This window comes from Centrocercus urophasianus, unplaced genomic scaffold (assembly GCF_019232065.1).
Source record: "Centrocercus urophasianus isolate 14NV4802_14NV808 unplaced genomic scaffold, USGS_Curo_1.0 seq_11, whole genome shotgun sequence".
Taxonomy (NCBI): Eukaryota; Metazoa; Chordata; class Aves; order Galliformes; family Phasianidae; genus Centrocercus; species Centrocercus urophasianus.
The window spans coordinates 43,368,896-43,391,471 of record NW_024884253.1 but is presented as its reverse complement, the minus strand read 5'-3'; the positions used below and the strand labels follow the sequence as shown (position 1 = coordinate 43,391,471).

The 22,576-nt window shown below is 39.0% G+C and overlaps 1 protein-coding gene across 2 annotated transcripts in view; it reads left to right on the top strand.

Annotated features, from left to right (window-relative positions):
* Nucleotides 1–22,047, top strand: part of TAF4B (TATA-box binding protein associated factor 4b) — a 70,378-nt gene extending 48,331 nt beyond the window's left edge. For both annotated transcript variants that reach the window (XM_042808916.1, XM_042808917.1), the window contains exons 14-15: nucleotides 9,446–9,565; nucleotides 20,186–22,047. In XM_042808916.1, the coding sequence (XP_042664850.1) occupies nucleotides 9,446–9,565; nucleotides 20,186–20,353 (288 nt within the window). In that variant the 3' untranslated portion in view covers nucleotides 20,354–22,047. The remainder of the gene's footprint in view (nucleotides 1–9,445; nucleotides 9,566–20,185) is intronic.
* The last annotated feature ends 529 nt before the right edge of the window (nucleotides 22,048–22,576 follow it).

Genomic DNA, 22,576 nt, shown 5'->3' with positions numbered 1-22,576 from the left:
TTAGCACTGCCTTAATCGTGCTTGTCCTGCGTTTTGTCTGTGCTTTGCCAATCGCGGGGTGGTCTCCAACTGCTTCATCATAGGAAAAGCAGGCAGATATGCCACTTTAGACAATGAAGATCTTTTCGTGGGTATTGCCTTACCCTATGCTCTCCAAGAGTATGGGGCAGGCAGAACTTCACCAGATTTCATGAGCAGTGCAGGAGACCCACCTTCCTGGTGCTTTCTTTCGTCTGTTTCAAGGTTAAGTTGTAAGGAGCCCACATGAAACTGGTCAGTCTTGACACTTTATTGATGGTTAGCTCAGTACAAAAATGCAAGTGCAAGTAGGTCTGCAATAAGAGCAAAATTGAAATTAACAAACATCCTAAACCTAAAACTAGTTGTAGGATGTGCTGGGATGAAAGCCTGAAAAGGCTCACCATTGTCATTCTTACTGGTCAAGCTATGAGTGTAGCCTGTTCCTAGCACACCAAAGGTAGGAATTGCAATTTATCTCTCAGCTGGAATCGAATCCCTTCCAGGCAACTGTGGTTGAGTATCCACTAGAAAGGCTAATCTAATTGTCCCTTTGTAGGTCTTAAAGAATGAATATGGGTCTTCCTTCCTCAGAGCTATCTTCTGTATGCTAATGGTGACCTGCTGGGACTAGGGAAAGACTGTGGGGCAATGGCACTGGACATTCTGGATGTTTTCTAAAGCAGTGTTTCCCAAAATATAGGGTGTATATTGTAACAATGAATACTTTTAAATCCAGGATGTACTGTCATCCAGTAGCTGGGGGCAGCTTCTTGAAATTGCTGGAAGTGCATCCAGAGACTTGGTAGTGGATTCTTTTATCTAAAAGACTATATGTAATTGCTGTGACCTTCTTGTCCCTTTTCACATGACCTATTACCTAAAACTTCCCTTATGATAAATCATTTGTTTTGCTATATTCTTAGGCTACATAGCTGGCTATGAATTAAGTCTTTGACTTCTCCCTTTCATCTGTTTCAGCAAATTTTAATAGCTACAGAAAGTGCACATTCTTTCTGAGACAGCTGCTAGGCTTGCCTGAAGCTGCTCCTTTATCCACTCAAGGATTTTATCCTTACTTACCTCATAGGCCAGCTCTTTGTATAACTGCATTTCCAAAGCCTGGATGAATTGCCCCTGCTTTTCATTCACCCTTAGCTGCAGGTTCAAACTGAGAGAGATGCAGTCCTTGCTCTGTCCTTGATGCTTGTACTTTTAAAATTCAATTTTTTTCAGGTGCTTTCTGATACTCCATGTTCTACTTCCAACTATACTTCTAGTTATAAACAATATTCAATTGATGCAATTATTATAGTTGTATTTACAGCTTGTCTCTAGCTTCCTTTCTTTTTCTGAAAGGAGACCACTTAAGTAAGTGTAGGATGCTATCAAGTCAGCAAGCATGGTATATGCATAGTACATCAAAGACGACCTGTAAAAATGGCAGTATGCATCAGTGTACTGTAAACTTAAATTCAAACTCTTATTTTTTTTTGTTCTTTGTCATCTTGAAAAGTGAGTCTGTTTGTACTACAGCTGTAGGAAGTTTAAGGTGGAAACTGGGCAAGCCATTCGGATTTTGTGTGTGCAAGAGTGCTTCTTCACGTTAAGCAGGTGAGCAGGTATGATACTGATAGCATCTTTGTTTAATCCATATTAGTGGCCTTCACCTCTGTTCTTACCTTGATGCACCCTGCAGTGAAAAAGGTGAGCAGCTGCATATTGAACAAGGGGAAGAGCACGTGGAGTGCCTACCTGATGATAAACAGCAAACTTGCTTGGTTCCTCCCTGGCTATTCTGGCAACTTTGTATTCTGATGACTTCACAGGTCTTTCTAGTTCTTTGTTCCTACAAGTTATTTTATTATGATTTTGGTGCAGATGTTAAAAGATGGCAGCAGATGAGATACTGAGAAAATTCAATTTACCTTTCTCATTAACTGTTTTGGAGGAAAAGATTGAACACTACTTTTCTGTAAAGACAAAATAAACCCCACAGAAAACACTGAAGTCAGCATGATTCCAGTGCATTCCTGGGAGTTATCTAATGGCTGGAAATGCTGTCGTTCTGTATTATCTTTTTTCAAAAATCATCTCACTTTATTTCGTGTGTCCATCCTAACTCTTTCTTTCTCCCCTCACATTCTCAAATAACTCTAACTCAATTCTTCTCCCTACCATCTCCATCTCTCAATTTTCGAGCTATTGAATCGTTTCCTTTCCTACCCACAACTCTTCTGCTGCTTCTATATTTAGTTTTCTGAATCTAACAGTTGGAATTCTGTAAGACTACTCTTGTGGCAGGATAAAATAAAATTCTTCAGTTTCCTTTCCAGTGCAAAAAAGCAAATAAGATGTCACTGCCATAAATGGGCTTTTCATGAGCTTTCATTGACTTCCTGAGAGCTTCAACTTAATTACCTGATTTATATTGTCTTTATTTTTCTGTGGTGTTTCTTACCTGCTTCTATGGTATTTGAAAAAGCATGATTGTCGAATAGGCATAATTGTTTGTTGGTTTTTTGGTGGTGTGTTTTTTTTTTTTTTCCCTGCAATAAGAAAAAGATTTTTTGAACACCTTCAGGGATGGTGAGTCCGTTGCCTCCCTGGGCAGCCCATTCCAGTAGTTGACCACTCTTTTGGAGAAGAAATTTTACCTAACATCCAACCTGTATCTCTGCTGGTGCAACTTGAGGCCATTCCTCCTTATCCTGTGACTAGTTATATCGGAGAAGAGGCTGACCCTCAACTTGCCACAGCTTCTTTTGAGGCAGTTGTAGAGTGGTAAGGTCTCCCCTGAGCCTCCTGTTCTCCACGCTAAGCAATCAAGTTCCCTCAGCTGCTCCCCTCAGACCTGTGCTCCAGACCTCTCACAGTTTTTTTGCCCTTTTGTGGACATGCTCAAGAGCCTCAATGTCTGTCTTGTAGTGGGGCAGCCAAAACTGAGCACGGTACTCCAGATGCAGCCTCATCAGGGCTGAGTACAGGGGGATGATCGTTTCCCTGCTGCTGCTGGCAACACTATTTCTGATACTAGTCAGGATGCCATTGGCCTGCTTGGCCACCTGAGCACACTGCTGGCTCATGTTCAGCTGAGTATCGATCGACACCCCCAAGTCCATTTCTTCTGTTGTGGTAATGCAGGTCCGATGGCAATGATGAGCAGTCTTCTCACAAATAGCATCAGAAACAATGAAAACTATGGGGAAGCCGATAGCTTTGGCAGGGTGCTGTAGCCTTTTATTGGCCTCACAATAAAAGTAGCCTCAGCTGTGTCTAACAACATGCATAAAGAGAGCTTGATGCTCTTGCTGCTGGATGCTAGACACACAGGAACTTCTCTGGGCCTCTAAGTAAGGCAAACTGATGGGATGCAGAGGTTGAGCATACTCCAGTTGTTCTGGAGCACAGAAATACATCAGTATTTGTTAAAAAGCCAGTAAAATGAAATAGGCAATCCAAACCTGAGAAATTCTTAATAAGAATGGGCAAAATTAGGGTGCAGTAACTTCCTAACTCCTGGATTTTTTCTTTAAATCTTTATTTAAATCTGTAGGTACCAGTTATTTATACGTTACAAAATGTCGAGTATCTACTGAAGGAGAAGCAAAATAAAACTTTTCAATTTTTTTCTAACCTGTGGTTGATTGCTGCATGGTTGTGTTGCTAAAATTTCCAAAATATTATGCAGCCTTTATGGTATAAATATTTAAGGCATCTGGTTTTGGAGGATGCAGCTACTTTCAGGCCTGTTTTGCCACTGAAGCATCTATGTGGAGTATTAACTTGGAAGAAATCTACAGTAGTTGGTAGTACCCTGTAAGTTAGGCTGCATATCAACTCAGTGCGTGCTGTTCTGTCTTTCTACTTTTAAATTACAACAGAGGGAAAAGTCAGTCAGAAACTAGTTGTATGGCTAATTAAAACAGTTTGAAAGAAAGCAATTGCAAGAAGAGAAATTGCATTATAGGAAGAGGAGAGGATGGTAAATGTTTAAATATGCTGCCTTCAAATGTCAGTTTTCTTCAGAGAATACCCCCCGTATGAGAACTGCTATTCAGCAGCATTCAACCTGTAGGGCAGAACATTTTGTATAGGAAAGGTAGGGGCCAGAGGCAGTAATGCTTATTGAGCTTTATGACAACCAGTATGAGAGACACAGAACCGAAAACAGATTTTTAAGGTTTGTTTTTCATTTTTGTCACAAGTTCCTTAAAATGCTTAAAGGGAGTGCAGAAAATTGGAAAGCTTTCTTCCAAAGACAATGAAAGGGAAGAAGCAACTGAGAATGGGATGATTTAAAAACGTTTGATGGGGGACGCAGTGAAACACAACAAAACTTCAACTGAAAAGGGTGGTTGGAGAAAAGAATGGATAAAAAGGTGAGAATTAATTTCAGTGTGTTTTGTGCCCCACTTTAAAGAATGTTGAGGTGCTTAAAAGCATTTAGTAAGGGACAATAGTATGTACACGTGTGTTTGGCTGCAAGCTAGTTAGAAGGAACTGTTGTCATTTGGTGACTGTTGCTTTGACTTATCTATAATATTTTGATATTAATCAACTTATTGTTTAATTTCTTCATTGTGGAAGCTGGAAGAATTTGTGTCTTATACCTCTTCTGTATGCCTGCAGCCCTTACTTTTTTCCTTCCTGCAAGTCTTACACAAATTCTTGTTCATCTGCTGTAGTGCTTTTATTACTCCTGATGTACTTATTGCTGGGTAGCACACATAAGCCTTAGGCATACATTAACTTGTCTTCAGCCTTCCCTGCTTTCTTTTCTTCCTGGCCTTTTCTTGCCAGTTCTTCTGTTACTTTAAATATTTTATTTAATCTGTCCCATACTCGTCAGTCTACAGCTTCGTATGTGGAGACATCCCAATCCTTGCTCTTTTCTTGATATTAAAATCAGTATCTTCTAGATACGCTTTTTAGTCTCTTCCCTTGTATCAGTTAAAACCAAATCCAGAATTGCAGTGCTTAGCTTTCCATCTGTCTTAGCACCATTTCTTCTGAGCTCATTTCCGTACATCTCTACTTGTTACCGCATTGCCAAGACTGCTTTTTTTTTTTTTCCCCAAACATAACTTCCTAGTGCCTCGATATTTTTTTTCTTCACTTCTCAGAATTTTCTGAGTGTTTTTCCTAATACTTTTGTGTATCAGAACTCCTGCAGATGTGGGCAGTGGCATGCATTTCTTGAGGTGCCTGTCGTCTGCCAGCATTGTGCTGGATGACTGCTATCTGTTTGGCTCCTCTTTAACCTCAGACCTGTTACTGACTATCTAGAGAGTAGAGGTTTCGTGCACTTTTTCTTCTGTGAAAGCTTATACCGAATATGGAATCGTGTTCTGCTTTGTGACTGAACACAAGTGCTTTTGTTACTCCTTTTCAAAAGTGGAGATGCGTTCAACAGTTCTCTACTTTTTCCTTACTTGATATTAGTCACCTGCTGCCATTTGCTTCATGGATTACTTGGTGTTAATGAGTTTATTTCTAGTAGAGAATACTTTTTCCTTCCTTCTGTTGTGCTTAAGAGATTCTTCCTTGCAGGTTTAAGGAAAACTTTACTAGATTTACAGGGTTTGAATTATTGGAGCTTTGATAATGTGATCAATCGCGTGTCATGTAGTTTTTAGCTCAAAAGGCTTAAAAGCAACATGTAGTCTCAACGCTTCATCCCAAGTGCTTCTTGTTGTCAGCTTGAAATTTAATTGTTAATACTAAAATGCCACCAAAAATGTCACTGATGTAACAGTAAAAATAGATCTTGCATATTTTCTGTGAAATGTGGATATGAGGCATCATGACTACAATTTCTGTGAGCAGAAAAAGAAATATTTTCCTCAGTAGAGGATTGAGTGAAGAACAGAGAGGTCAATTTGAAAACCTTTCATTTTGTGTGATTACAGCCATGCTGCAAATGCCGTTTCAGTATAAGACAGGCCTTTAAAACATACCTTACTTTTTGATTTGTGCTGCAGGTCAGATTAGCTAAAATGGTTATTGTGTCACCCTAGAGATTCCTGCTTGCTGCAAGACCAGACTTTAAACCCTATTTTTATTATTAAAAAGGCCAGCAGCAACAAAGACTATTTTACAAGTTCTGAGACGTTTTCATAGCAATTTGATCTTTATACACAGGTTTTTAGAACTCTTTGTACTGTAATTCTTCGTGTATATAAAAATCAGAAAAGGGGGAGCAGGAGCACTCAGCTGCCTCTTGCCTGGAGCTTGTCCCCTCTTCACACTGATCCTGAGGACTGAATTTGGGATGGAATGTGCATTTGTCTCCATGTCATGGCGAAACAGCAGCATCTTTCAGTGGGTGAAGCAGGTCAGATTGAGGGGGAAACCTGCGTTGTGGGTCAGTTTATGACAGGTTCACTCTATCTCTCTTAAATTGCCATTATACTTCTGTCTTGAAGACCAAAAAAAAAAAAAAATCTGTTTTCAAGATACAAGTCTGAATGTGACAGCTTCTATTTATATCCTATTTTATTCAGAGATACTGATACTAAAAAAAAGCAGTCCAACGATGAGAAACAATGCTAGATGTATTTGCTTTGTATTTCAATAAGGTGTAGTTACTAGTTTTAATGCCTTTTGCATATTGTAGTGATCATTCTGCTTTGTGTGCTACAAATATGCCAGTTAAAAAAAAAAATTTGGCTCTGCCTAGTTGCCTCTTGCTCTTTCCTAATTTTGTTTAGGAAAATGCAACAATAGCTAGCCAGTCAGTATCTTCAGCTGTCCCTTGATGTTATCTTCACCATTTTCTTATCCCCATCCCATACCTGCTTGCACAATGTTTGGGCATTAATGCCACACTTTTAAAGGGAACAGAGCTTGTTGAAATGATGATTTTGCTGGCTTTGCTGTAGTTTGGATGATTGCCTTTATTTCTGAATGGGAATCTGTTGAGTACATTATGAAACTGAATGTTTAAATTTGTTTGTCTTAATTATGATCTCAAAAAGAAGTCTAAGATGTCTAGAATGCAACAAGACAGCAATTTCCTTTTTTGTTGTTTCTTTTTACTCTGAAGCCTGTGCCTGGTTCTAACTGATTTGAATGATCTGACTAGTTACAGAGTGGAGAAATTACTGCCGTAGCAGATTATAGTGTATAGGTGTTCCCAGCATCATCTTGGGACTGCTTGGTGAAAGATCCATCAGCTCTGAAACATTTTATACAATATGTTTTATACTACCAGCTGGAGGTAGCCTTGGACAAGGTGGAGCACTAACACTTCTCAAGTTCAAGTGATAAATAAAACCTTACAATCTCTAAAAATGTTCTTGTAAACAAAGTGGTGTAACTGGAAGAAAAAAATGCTTTGAGGGGAAGGTACTAAGCACACAGAACTATGTTAATTTTGATGAATAAAGTTGTATATGTTTACATTGAGCAGAAGAGCGAGAATAGCATGTGGTAAGTGAATAATGGTATCTGGTGTTGCAGAAGTACTGCTACTTTTCTGTAAGCAAAAGCCTAAGTATTGTGATCAGTGCTGACTTGTAAACTTTGCTGTTTACGTAACTGAATTATTTGTCTCATTCTCACATAAGAAAAAAGGCAACTACTCATAGCAGGGTCTTCATTCCCCAATTTCTGATGAAAAATCTTGAGAATGTGTGTTTTTTTTGAGTTTTAAATGGAAAAATATCCATTTAGGAATCATTCTCTGAAGTGCCTTTTTTTCTTTTTTCTTCTTTTTTAATAGCCTAGCTAATTCAATGCTCGATGTGAAGCTGCCAGCATCAGTAAAATAACAACAAGCCTATCTTAAATAAAATGGTAGAAAAAATGACATCAAAGCAAAATTACAAAAAGGGAAAAAACCCTCCCTTTGCCACTGACCAAACAAACAACAGCAACAGTATTTCTTTATTGCAGATGCTGATTTATGTAGTAGTAGCAAGTGAAGGAGATAATTAATGTAGGAGCAACAAGCTCAGGTGGTCTTTCAAGTTGAATTTTTTCTCCAAGTGAAATCTCAGCTGAAAAGCGAGCAAAAATAAAAGCAGTGTATTTCAGGCTTGATAAGTGAAATAACTGTACTGACTGAATGAGGAATCCCTGTTAATTTTTTAATGACTTGGGGGGAGGAAGGGAGGAGAACTCGATAATTTGCTGCCATGCTGTGGCTGTGTGTTCTTTTCTAAAAACACGTGCATGCACACGCATGCAGAGAACTCCGGTCCAAACAGATTTTGTAAGTTCTGAGAGCAGGGAGAGTGCTGGCTGAGGAACTGTTGAAATTGCACATCAGATAATCCAAAGACTGGTATCAAACTTAGAGGTTTGTGTTGAAGGACAAACTCAGCCTGATGAAACAGAGAAGTTGTGTTTTCTTCAGGGAGAGTTTTCCCTTCTGCCTGTGCTCCCAGCTGGACAGCTGAAGCATCTGAAAGCAGTGTAGCTGTATTAGCAAAGGGGCAATCCAAGCTAGCAAGTCTGTCAGCAGTCTTGCCTGGGTTGAGCTCCAGAACAGCTGGCATCTATTGAACAGAGCAAAATAGTATGTATCTTGAAGTGTGGACATATGCCTTTCTTCTTCCTTCTTTCCTTCCTTCTCTATTCCAGAGGCTATTTCCTATCCTCAGACATGTAAAAGAAAGGGAAGTCTTACTTTGTTACTTGAGATTCATAAAAATATTGTTGAAGAGATTTGCTGGCTACTTGGTCTGGCTTTAAATAAATAATCCCATCCTAGGTCTACGTAACTCAGGCAGAGGTTGTCTATAAGAATGTCTTTGCATTGAAGGATTTTGGAGGTGACTGAAAACCAAATATATGCCAACAAATCTACATGTCTAATTTGTGTGATATGTTTGGAGATTCAAATATTTATCAGGGGAGGGCAGGGGAAAACATTATTGAACTGAAAGCATCCTATTTATCTGAACAGTGAGATTTTTCAGAGTGGTTACATCAAGCTTATGGTTGGGGTAAAACAGCTTGAAGAGTTCCAGTGAATTCACAGTTGTGAATTGATATTGGGTACTAAGCATATTCTTATTCCATAGAGCTCAGTAGCTTCAACTTATAATACTAATGCAGTCACATACATCACTTCTGACGAAATGTTCTCTGCTAATCAGCAGTGGTTTCTGATGTAAGGAACCAGCAGAGAGGCTCCTGTTGTGACTCCGTTGATATTACAGTACAGTCTCCATAAAAAGCATTATTTATGCAGTTCTGCCTGTAGGACTGTTAACATTTCAGGAACAACTTATTGGAATTTGTCAAGAGTGTCCAGAAAGACAGGAAATGATGCTGTCAAATATGTTCCTGATATATGCAGTATATATATGCAGTAAGCATTATAGAACTGTCTGAAACAATGATTAAAAAAAAAAACAAAACACTAGCCTTTTAGGATACTGTGTACTGTATTTAATGTGTTTTCTTTTTGAATTAGATGCAACAGTTGGAATTAGCACAAATGCAACAAAGAGAAGCTAACCTCACAGCTTTGGCAGCCATTGGACCAAGGAAGAAGAGACCACTGGATTCATCAAATGCTGGATCTGGGATGGAGGTACTGAGATGGTTTGCAGTGACTCACATGATGGCATTGTATCTTCATATTGAACTATTTTCATTCTTCCCTGTAGGAAGAAATTCCTACAGGGAAAAAGAATTTTCTTTTTACAAAATGATTGATTACCTACAGTAAGGAAGCCAGTTCATGTGTTAGATACTTGCAAGGGTTACTTCTGGTAAATTAATTGGCATGTTTGTGTGTTATATCCAGAACTATGAAGAATGTTGTGTGTTGACTGAATCAAGTGGTGGCTCAGAGAAACTTCTGGAGGATAATGCTGCTGTACTAGTCTTTTGTGGTAGCTAGATGTTATGGCTCACCAGTCGAACTCATGGTAGCTTTGGATAGCTTTTTGAAATGAGTTTGGCATTTGTGCACTTCTTTCTATATGCAATGCATAGGGACTCTTTTTCACTATGCTCTGAGTTTGCCTTGGCTGAATCACCAAAAAAAAACCCCACCGTAAATAAATACATAAAGCTAGACCATTCTCTTCCTGCGGTGAGTCAGATCCCTTTTTCTGTCTCATCCAGCACTTTAAAATGCCTTGAAGGTGCTTTTAACAGACCTTGGTCTGAACATATCTCTTAATGTTCTGCTGGAAATTAACTGTTTCCAAAACCTGGAAACAGTTAATGAGGCTGCTGAAATTCTTTCCAAGAAGACTGACAGCTTGCTTCTGTTAGAAATCATCATCTTGGCTGAAAATGGGAGAAGGGTATTGCCAGCTGCATTACAAATGTTGCCAGATTTGCCATTCTTTCTCACGAGGCCTCAATGCTGCATGAGTGAATGGATGCTTGGCCTGTCACCTAAACACAACGAGTAGAAGCCCCAGGAAGTAACTTGTGGTGGAAGTAGTGCTTTTCCTGTCTTACGGCTTTTTTTCAGAAGCTTAAATATATGCTTGAGTGAAAATACTCTCACAGTACTGTATGCTGGAATCTGGGAAGACCTTGTATAAAGCTTAACTGATATTTGCAACATAACTGAGACAATTGTGGTATCTGGCCTGTTGGTTTCCTTTCAGCCTGACAAAAGACCTCTCTAAGGAGGTGGGATAAACTTCCTTTTTTTTTTTTTTTTTTTGTTCTGTTAAGGAGTCAGACACACAAGTCTGTAAAGGTTCACTATTTACTGCCAGTAAAGTGAAGGAATTGCTATCTAAACAAGCAATAGAAAGCAACATGATAAGCTTTTGAGTAGCTACTCTTCACTTCTCTCCTGTTTTTTAATGCATATTCTCATGAAGCTGGAAGCACAGATTATTTTTTTATACTACTCCTGGAAAGATTTGGAAAACAGCGTTCAACATTAGAACTTTTCCTCTTCCTTTTCTCTTTTTCCTAAGCTTCTATCAAATAACTGTTCCTCTTCTTCATAGTGGTTTCCTACAATTATTGCCAGATTTGTTTCTGAATATTTAACAAGTCTGCCTGTTGGGTGCTTTTCAGTTATTTCTCATCAGCTGCAATGTATCGGTTTTATTAAAAGCTTTACAGAATTGTGCCAAAATGAAATGGAAAAGTGCTGGAATTGTAAGGTGGCAATCCGTTATTTACACTGTCATTTTTAAAAGGAATGTGCAGACTGTGTCTAAAACTCACCATAAACATTATCACAAATGTATCTGCTATTTTTAAGATGTTTCTCTCACAGATTGCCTTACTAATTATTGAGTTGTAAGAGAAGAAGGGAAAGGTAATTCTGCTAATGAAGCTACTTTTGTTCTCACGTGCATTCCAATGCTTAGTACTTAAGCTTTGTGCTACCAGAAATTAATTCCCTGCAGAATTTCTTTTTCTGTGAAATTGTGCAGGATGACAAACTTGTGAAGGCTCTTTATACTTAAGCATTTAAGTGTCCCAGTATATCCAAACAAATTTATAAAAGGCTTAAGACTTACCATGTAGAATAAAAAATGGTTTAGACAAACACTATATTTCAAGAAGCAGAACATTTGTAATACGTTCATGATAACATGGCAAAACATTCTGAGCAGTAAACAACATTCCATTCTTCAGAGATGAAAGGAGGTTTTGAAACTGAAAGCAAGTACAATATGGCCTTAGGCTGATACACATTTGGGCATCTTTAAAATCATTTTTTCGGGCAACCTGTCTGAGAATAATTTAAACAGGCAGGATGTACTTTCTCATTTCAAATTGCAAATACAGACAGCTTCACTCACAAATAATATTAAATGTCAGAACTTCCCGACTGTGCAATGTCAAAAAGTAAATCTGTGCATAATACTCCTGTGACCGTTTTTTAAGCCCAATATCTTGACAGACAAGCATGATGGAAGGAATTATTCCTGAATATGAGTGATCCTTTGATAGTGTTGAACGAAATCACTGATGTTTTTTTAACAGAGACTTCTTCAACTTGCTTAATGTTCTTTGTACAGAGTCTGTATCTCTTTAGTCTCTGTTGCAGCAAAGTTGTGCATTCAGCTTTTTTAATCATTGCCTACTGTAGTAATTAAAGGAAATGAATTATTTCAAGCTGTTATTGATGTAAACTGAAGCCCTGAGGTATTTGGAGAGGCAGGGAAGAAATGATCAGTTACACTGTTAAAAAAGTGAAGTACTGCAAGCAAATTTCATATATACCTTTATCCCTTACCAAAAAGTAATGGATACTGAAAGAGTGCAGCTTAAAGAACATGGTTGGAGTTGGTTTTAATATCTTCTGGTGTAGTAACAGTGAGTGTAAAAGGTGTGAAACAGCATTTTGTTAGCAGACTGTATCTCCACAAAAGAAAGTGTTTATTTGAGATGGTTCCTCTGTTCTGAGTATCTGCTTCTTTCACATTCAACCGCTGGGCTTTGTACCTCTTCTGGAAAGTCCTTTTTCCTGGGGTATTTGAATCTCTGATCATTACTTATTTACCACACCTTATTCTCTTGAATTATGGTTTCTTTACTTAAGTAGACCTGCTATGGATTATTTAATTCAGGACCTAAAACGTGATGGAGCACAAGCATGTGCTTTACAATTAAAAGTCTGTTTAACAGCAGGCACACCACTTCGCAGAGTGGCGGGTAACAGATGAACATAAATCCTGCTCAAATGCACCCGCCCAGAGGAGTTTCTCTCATCTAATTTGAACTAATTCTCAACTAAAAGCATTATAAAAGGGGTAAATTGTATCCTGCCCTGTTTGTTTATTTTTTACACATTGCCACACTTGAAACAATAGTAGGGGCAAATCCATGAAGATCACAAAATTAAAAAGTCAGGTCCTGGAAAAATAACCATTTATTGTAAATTCTGCAATTTTCTTGTTTCTAACGCTAGTTGGGAGTAGTTTTTCGTGTTAATTTTAGTTTGCACATTGACTTTATTGCAACTTGACACTGGAATGTTGTTCAGAAATAACCATTTCAGAAGATCCTGTTAAGAAAATACATCTATTGTGGTAATTGGTGCTTCTGGTATTTCAGAAGTGGTAATATCTTCATCTCTCATTCTGGACCTTATTCTGAGTACAAAAGTGTGAGAAAGTCTTTTAGATTTGAGTCGTGTGTTTTGGGGTTTGTATATTTGTTACCTCTTTATGCTTCCCCATCTTGGGGGCATGTGGGGAATACTAATGAATTACAGTAGGAAGACTTGAGACATAGCTTATCTTGGAGAAAGGGAGACCCCTTCTTGTAAAAACAAAGGCACAGATTTATTTTCCTGATTTCAAGTGTGCTGTTTCATGGCTTTTTTATTAGTTAGTAACATACACTGTGATGTTTTCAATATTGAGAAATAGTCAAGATTGTCAAGGTCATTCTGAAAACGGTTTTGTCTAGTTCTCACTATAGCTGGAATCTTAGAAGTTTGAAAACCCATGCAGATTACTTCCTTTTTTTTTTTTTTTTTCTTGAGGAATCAGGCTGCAGTTCTGAATCTGTAAGCTTTTTTTCCTTTAACTGAAAGTGTTACAGTTCCCACATTGTCTTCCATCGTGAACTAAGAGCAGTGGTTTTGTACATTATCACGCAGTAGGGAAGAAAAAACTATTTTTTGAAAGTAGGGAGACTGAATGTTACTCTTTTGATCAGCATGGAAAAAAAAACAACTGGTTGGACCATTCTCCTACTTTACATAGTAAAACTTTCTTGAATGCCTGCATGTCACTGTAACTTTTTGGGGGAGTGCTTTTTTCCTCATCTGTTTTCTAGCTTAATGATAATATAGCAACCGTTTGGAAGTGTTGAGGTTTGCCTTGCCCCAGAGTGCTATTGTGCTGTATCCTTCACTCATCTTCTCCCAGGCTGGTCCCATTGGGTTACTGATGCAGAAGCAAATGGTGAGGCTGAAATCTTGGGGTCAATGAAAAGGTATTCAGATACGTTCTCTCTGTAAAACACCTAGCTCTTGTCAACAAGCATAAAATAATGTACTTCTGGAGGTGATGCACAGCTTCACCTTGCAGTGCACAACTAAGCTGGCATTTTCTTTCTGGAAAGAAATTTGGCAAGAAGAAGCAGGAGGAATACATATTCTATGCTGGTCACTGTTCCATTTTTAATATTGAATGTATGTGGAGAAAGCCAGCTTGTCGTCTCCTATTTAAGGGCAAGCTCTGTGCCACATCTGATCATTGTTAGCAGGACTTAAATTTACTCTGCTTGTTTTACAGATTAGGATGCCAGTATGCATGTGGATCAAACATATTCTGTAAATGGTGCATGTTTAAGCTTTGGAGATATTTTTTGGGCTGACCTAGGAAGATCTAAGCCATTGAGCAACAAGTCCTTTCTTGCAAAATGAAGGAAAACCAAATGATTGAGGAAGAGAGAGTTTGTTTTCCCACAGTGTGACAATCAAATTACCATGTTGGTTTGGTTTTTTGGTTGGGTTTTTTTTTTTTATGTTTGAGAAAGGGATGCATGGCAGTCAAGGGAAGAGGCATGTGGCTTTACGCTATTAGAAGTATTAGCTTAAGAACTTAATGCCACCTTTTTGACTTCCTGAGAGGACACAATAGCATAATCCATCTCCTTTGGTATTTGTGCGAAGGATGTGGCTGTGCCTGAATGTGAATTAAACTTGTTTCTGCGGTGAAGGAGGACGGGTTTGCTGCCCTGTCTGTATCTGTGGAGTACAGAGAAGCTTCTAACTGCTGTTTCATATTGGTACACGATAATCTGCTAAGGTATTTTCTTAAAAGCTACAGAAAATGAATTTAAAATCAATCACTTTAAATTAGACTACTCGCATGTAAGTAGGTCTTCAGAACCAGGCTACAAAATCTTTCTACACTTGAGAGGTTTTCTTCTTCCTCTCAGTGAGTATCTCTCTGTGTTGGTCTCTCTCTCCTTTCTCTGTCCTAGCCCATTTTGAGACATAGGTCTAAAGCGATACAGGAGAGTTTTTCTTTTTTTCTACTTTGCATATGCATAACGTATGCAGACTTTTGATTTTGATTTCTAGTTCTTAATTCAAGCTGTTGGACAACTGAGGAGTCTACAGTGTAGTTATACCTTTGGGGAAGGTATGAGAAAAGATATTGAAGCTATACTAGTTAGATCTTGCAGCAGATATGTGGGCACAGCCCTATCAGCTATGGAGTTTCAATTTGAGCTCTGAATTTTCTGGCTGCTGTCAGTCTAGGCCATACATACACTTGATGTGAATTTTTTCCCCTGTAAATAGGACAAAATATTCCTGCCTGCCATTCATTCATTTCAGAACCACAGTTCATCGGCCCACATTGTGCTCTCTCTGTGCTAGATGGGAACTTAATTCTTCTTATGCGTGAAAGATATCTGCAATTTAAATGACTAATTGCACTGTAGCTTTAGGCTGAACATATTGGTAACGCAGAAATGTTGATGACATGTGAAGGGTCAAGCAATTTATAATTTAGTTGACAATACATTGCTTAAAAAGATGTGGCAAAGAGCCAGAAAATTTCAGCTTAATAATTGTCTATTAACTAACATGACATATTTGTATAGTACTCATTACCTCCAGGTACAGATTAAGCATCTGATGTAGCCACACGAAGTGACATGCGTACATGAATCTTGGGCATAATAGTGAATAAACTGACGTTGCATTCACAGTAATTTGTTTCAATATGTAAAGCATGTTGTTGCCTACATATGAAAGGACTTGTAGGAATGTTGCAATGAAATCTGAGGAAAATGTGTAGTTGGATAGCATTCTCTGTTGTATAGATCTGACAGCTTGGTGAGACTTCTTTGTAGACTACAGATAACATCATAAATATACATGTTTGTTTTCAGCTGTATGCGAAAACAGTCAGGAAACAGATCTGAGCCTTTCAGACATCAGCTTGATCTGTCCTAATGGTCTATGAGATTTAAATGTCAACACATGAAAAGCAACAACAGCAAAAACAACTTCTTAAAAAATGAATCATTTTTATAAACATTGAGTAGCACAGTATTTTAGCATTGCGAGTGTGGGAGTATTTCTAGCAGACTGTGAGGCTTGACAGAATAGGCAGAATCAGTATGCTAGTTTGCCACTGAAGTATCAGCTTCTTTCACTTTGCCTAAATTCACTCTAACCTAAATTATGCACTTATTTGCATAATCAACATTTCCAGAATTCTGACAGGTTGCCTTTCTTGTTGAGATCTGGAAAAGTGAGCACTTCACATGTTTATGGCTTTTTTTTTTTTTTAACCTTTTTTCTCTTCTATTTCTCTTCTATGAGACAGGGTACTGATGTACAGGCCACACTGGCTATCACAGAACTCAGTGTGGCCACAAGTGAGTTGGGGATTGAACCTGAATTAGAGTAGTTGTGCTGGCTGCTGTTTGTACCGCCTTCCAACAGTGTATCTGTTACAAACAGCTGCAACTTCTCAGTGTTTACAAATGCCATTGAAAACTGTCTCCTTACTGTTTTCTTTTTTTGGTGATATTTTTGCAATGCACAGTAAAGCTGCACTGATAGTTTACTCTCTTGGCATTGAGGCTTAGAAGTATTTATGCCTCGCCATAAATTAAAATGAGAGCTCGTGACTCTACTTTTAACATCTGATTGAAGTTTTGCTGCCTTAAAGTGCACCTCTGCGAAACCACACCAAGAGTTGAAAATTCTGAATGCAGTTGATGGGAAGCCATTAAATTTGGGAAGGGAATGTATTCTCTGCCAGGTGAGCTCACTGAGCCTTATGCAGGTTCGTGGAAGGCAGGATTCTGTTGACCTTTGAGTGTTGCTTCAAGTCCTGTGTAATAGCTCTGAACAGCTCTGGTATTCCTGCAGTGTTTAAGATGCAGACTTCTATATTGTGTGCTCCAAGTACCTGGGAGACTAGGAATTAGGAGAATGATGATAGCTCAGGTAAAGGAAGGGTCTTGTCTTTCAGCCTTACTGTCGTGACAGCTGTGGCTCTGGTCAAATTCACTCTTGCCTTTGAAATGAGAATCAATATTTAATTCTTCATCTGGCCACTGGAGAGAGCTCTAAAGATCTTAAAGTTGTGTTTCGGGAGCAGGCTCCTGACCACAGGAGCTGCAAAACAGGTATGGAACTGCTGCAGGAGCTCCATAGTATTTTCTGTTGCCACAGTCAGTAAAAGTAACTGATCTCTGTTAGGAATATACAGAAGGCTATGAGGATCACAAAGGCGGTTGCTCTGACGGTGCTGCTGATTTGACTGGACTCTGAGGGTATGTGAAGCACAGAACTGCAGCCTGTGTAGCCTAGCTTTGCTGGCTTTAAGCCAGCTGCCCTGCATCCTGTGAGAGTTGGTTTCCAGTAGCGCAGAGCCCAGTTGCTGCAGTACCTTCCTTAACTTACTGATGGGGTCTGTAAGCTATACTAAAGCTGCAGCATTGCTGCTGATACCCTGTTGGGCAGGCAGTACCTGTGCTGGGTAATTCTCCTGTTTGTTTGCTCATTGAGGTACTGATAATTAAAAGCCTTATTTTTCAGTTCTCTTCAGAAAAGGATGACAAATGTGTCTGAGGGTAGACAGAAGACTTCTGCTATGAAGAGCCTCCCAGACTAACAAGACAGTTTTTTCTATTTTTTGCATAGCAATTTGCTGCCCCACTGGAGGGAACATAATAGAGATATCTGGGAGTAAGGTACAGCAGGCTGGTGTTGTTCTAACATGAATACTAATGTCTGAAAAGCAGCATCAGGGATCTTCTTTCAAGAAGGGGCATATGAAATGCAAAGTAAAAGGCTGCTGGTACTTGTCTAAGGAAGGATGAAGGAACTTGCTCAAGAGCAGGCTTCTGGGAACACTGAAGCTTGCGTGTGATGGTTCATTGTGGTATGCAGGTGACAACATAACTTCAACTGTTTTTACATCTGGTTCCTTAAATGTTTTATTAAAAACAGACACTCTATCACCCTGTGCTGTTTGTTCCAGTGTTCAAAACCCGTAAAAGACTCATCTTCCTTGCAGCTGTGAGAGGCAACTAGTCACTGCTCATCCCCGTGTAAACTGATCAGAGACATGAGGGAGGTTTTGTAACGTAGGATGAGTTTCCTGACCATACAGAGCCTGTTTGCAGTCCAGTCTGAGCTGGGATGACCTCTGCTGTGCTGTGTGACTACTGTGATTTTAAACCATCTTGCACAGAGGGGCCTTTTTTTTTTTAACATGGACGTGGCAGCCATTGGTTTAGATAGGTTCAGTAGCTATCTGAAGAGCCCCTCAAATACTGTACTCAGCTCTGATAGGCCTGTTGATGCTGTGTGAAATTGAAAAATGTGAACTGTCTTAGCAAACAGAAGCTTTGGCCTTGGAAGTGACTTTACTGCAAAACATCACTCTGTGTCCCTGCATTGGGCACGATGGGAAAGAATTTAAGCATAAACAAATCCATAATTCTGTCTCAAGCATGGGCAGCTTCTCTGTTTTAACAGCTTGCTGTTCTGATAGCTTCCAAAGCAGACTCGGAGATTTGTGATGTCTGCCTTCTTTTTGTAAGGAGGAAAACTGCATTGAGGTGGCTTTGGTTTGCATCTTTCTAAAGGTAAGTCTCGTAGTCTAATGACTATTTAGAGAGAAAATACTTTCCCCTCCATAAAGTTCTTTGAATTACAAAGGACATTACTGTTGGGTTCCTGCAAACCCTTGGGGTTTGTTTCATTTATAACATTGCCTCAGGCCTTCTGCCGCATCCTGTTGGACTGACCTCCTTTTCAACCCGTGCTGGCAGCTGCATTGCAGAGCTATCTTTTCCCTGGATCCTTCGGGGCTGTCATATGACAAACTTGAACTGTGACCCCCTTGTGTCTTACCAGGACAGCAGTGCCCTCTCTGTGCTATGTGGCCAGCAGTCTTCCCCACACACGCATTTGTTCCAAGCCATTTAACAAACTGAAAGTTTCAAATGATGGCATTTCATAGTGTTTAATAGTATCGACTGTAAAGCAAATGAAATGGTGCTGAATACCCTGCATGCTGCTAGTAAGAAATACAGTTTCCATTTCTGCAATATGCCCTGGGTTTTCCGTGGCTAGTATGTGCTCTCTGGTGAATCTTTTTCTTTCCTTTTTTTTTTTTTTTTTTTTTTGTAAATAAATTTCAATGCTTTCCTCCTAACAATAGTAGCATTCACGGCTATAAATAGTCCACTACTGATATTTGTATCTAATATATGGGTTTTTAAACCAGATTTCCCTAAGCAAAGTGGGCAAAGTCATTTTGCTGAAGTCTTACAGAGTGTTAGGGTAAGAATTGATATAGTTAGCACAGCATCCAAGCAACACCATCTCCAAGTGGTGTTGATGCTGGCAGGCATTGCCTTGCTGAAGTTACAGAGACTGAGCACTCGTATTTGTACAAATTGCATTCATTACCAAGAACCCTCCAGTAGTGATAAGAGACTGGCTGTGTAGCATAGATTGGCTCCAAGATAAGTAGCCAGTCTATTGTGCAGCTCATGGTAATCTTCTTCCTGCTCCCCACCCCTAATAATAAATCTTGGGACATTTTGGAATGCATGGGGGTTGCTCATTCCAATAGCCTGAATGTATAACTACTAAACATCATCATCTGCACACCAATTGTGCTTTCATAACCAAGTGAGGCTGCTGTCTGAAATGGATAGGCTTGGATACAGCATTCTGAATGCACAGATGCTTGGACTGTGTTTATGTCTTGCTTTTGTACAGGACATTTGAGAGGTGATGGCCAGGATAAAAGTTTCTCCTGGCCACGTTTCAAGGCTCATGCCCATCGCAGTGATGGTTTTCTTTAAGAAGAGATGTAAACATCTGGAGTTCTTGCAACTAGGAGCACAACACAGCTCTGCACAGGAACAGTGGTAGTACCACCTTTGTTGTGAGCTTGTAGTGAGAAAGCACAGCTGTTTAGTATGACTTCAGTGAAACAGCAGTACCTATCTTACAATAATACAGTTTAAGGAAAAAAAGCAATTTTTTAGTAAGAATTTTTTCATTGCTTTGACTGGAGTAAACCATTAACTGGCATGTTTGCTTTGTCTTTTGAATGTACCAAGGGCATCTGGATTTCTGGTTTGTAATAAGTAAAGCTGAATATCAACAGGTTGCTTCTATGCACGTAGGCATTACAACCCAACCAGTTTGATTTAAAAACTTGTATTGACATGAAATGTTAATATTTTTCTTTTTTCTTTCCCCTTCTACTCTTAGGGTTTGAACAGCAATGGAATTGCTCCTGGGTCATCAAATTTTAGCCTTACAAAACAGCTTCTTCGTCCAAGAATAACTCGTGTCTGTCTCAGGGACTTGATATTCTGCATGGAACAAGAGAGGGAGATGAAGCATTCTCTAACCTTGTACCGTGCTCTTCTGAAGTGATTTGAATTTCACATTTCAACTTGCTGTCTACTGCCAAAGAAAACACTGAAGCATTGTTGCACTGTCTTGAAATTCCAATTTCTGGAAAACGATCCGTTGTAAGGATAACTCTTGTTTACAGATAAACATTTTTATTAAATACCTAACTTAGCACCGGTAGGGTTTTTAATAATGTTTGGCTTAAACCAGTCTGTAAACCAGTGAATACACTGAGCTGTACACACAAGCCCCTGACTACCTTGCATTTGTGTGTCTTGCAGGCTCTGAGGGCTCGATATGTGTGCTAGTTTATGTATGTTACTTGCTTCAGTACTCCAGAATCTGCAACATCTGTTTGTAGTGCCTTCTTCTAATCCAACCTTATCTAGGGGGCAAGTAACTCTTTAAAGGCACTACACAGCATGACAATTGTATTTATTCATGAACCAGCAGTCAATCAACATGCTAATGTATTGCCTGTTTGTCTCAACAAATCTCCTTAAATCAGATGTCCTTAAATGTTCTGGGTTTAGAATTACTACTGAATGTTACTTTGTGGAGCAAAGTAGCAAACAGAAGGAGTGAGGGACACTTCTACACATGTCTTCTACACATCACTCCAAACTGTCCCCCTCCCCTTTCTGCAGAGAAAAGTGATTGAGGGAGGGTGAACAAATTGGTCATTCTTGTGGTTAAAGTACACCAAGCAGTTGTAGGTAGGGCATACTTTGATGTTTGGGAAAATCTGGAGTTACTGAACTTGAATACAGGGAGTAAAAAAGCCTGAAAAAGAAGGGTAAAAAAAGAAACTGATCTCTTACAGGTGTGTAGGTAACCAAAAAAAAAAAAAAAGGCAATGGATTTAAGCATATATTTAGAAAGAAATAAACCAAAGCCTGGGTTACTGCAAGAAAGGGATGACTTGAGATGTGTTAAATATTCTGAAACTTTACAGCTAGAGTCTCTTAAGGAGAAGCCTAGTGTTTGCAAAGCAGAGGATTCACTGCTTTACTGAGAATACTGATTTAGTTGTCAGCTTAATGTTTATCATACCTTAATGTGGTATAACAGGGAAACTTTTCAAGTAGAAAGTAGTTAGTTTAGTCAGTTGCCTTGTTTCCATTCAGTGAGGAGGATGCTCAGACTACCAAGACTGCTAGAATAGATTCAAAGATTTTCTGCTCTGCTGGTAAAGATTGCCTTGCGGTAGGAGGGAAAAGCTCCAGGTCACCCTTCTCCCCAGCCTCCAGACACTTTGCCTCCCATGGCACAGTGCTGCATAGCATGGCTGCTTCCCAGGACAAGTGGGAAAGGCACTGATATATTGAATGGCTTCCTGCTAAAACTTATTTTCTTTCAAGGAGCAAGCTTCCTATGGTTATTTGGCATGCTACTTTAAAACTTAAAAGTGATAACTTAAACACCCTCTACCATCAGAACCACTGCATATAGTTACCAAATTCAGTAAGTTTTGAGCCAGGTTTTTTTTTTTGTGTTGAAACAGTAGTAAACAAATCTAGCCAATGAATGCTGTAAATTATTTATATATGTATATATGGCATATATATATATATATATATAAGAAAAGCAGTACTTTGACTAAGCTATAGTTTGCAAGATATTGATAGCATCAGGCAAAATTGTTTTGTATAATTAAATGCTTAGCTTTACTTTTTATGTAAAGTGCAGCATTTTCCATATTTGTGTACTGTATCTTATTGATCAGATGTTTAAAATTATTTTAAATACTGCATTAAAGCAATTATTTTATTAAAAATAATAAATAGCTAACTTTGTTTATTTCCTAGTATGAGAAATTCAGCGTCTGCAGCTGTCATCACCACGACTAATGGCATGGTTCTGAAAATGAGCCCCAGCTATCTGCCCATCACGCTGATTGGCACGGTTACCCAACCTGAAGTGTTAATGATAAGCATCTGTATTCTAAGGTTTTTAAACAGAACTGGGTGACAGAGCAAAAAAATTACTTGAAGGCAAGTGGATGGGGAGGGGGCAGAGTAAAAGCAACCCCTCATTTGTCCAACTTTCCCTGTCAGTCAGCACAGAGCTGTTTTTTTGTCTTGTTTTGTTTTGTTTTTTTTTTTTATCAGATGAATAGAAGTACTTAGGACATATTCTGGGAAGTAGGAACACAGGAAGCTTCTCAGACCTCAGAGGTGTGCAATGGAAGCACTGTCCTAGATTGTTTTTGAAGCAACTCGCAACTAATTAAGTGCAGGTAGG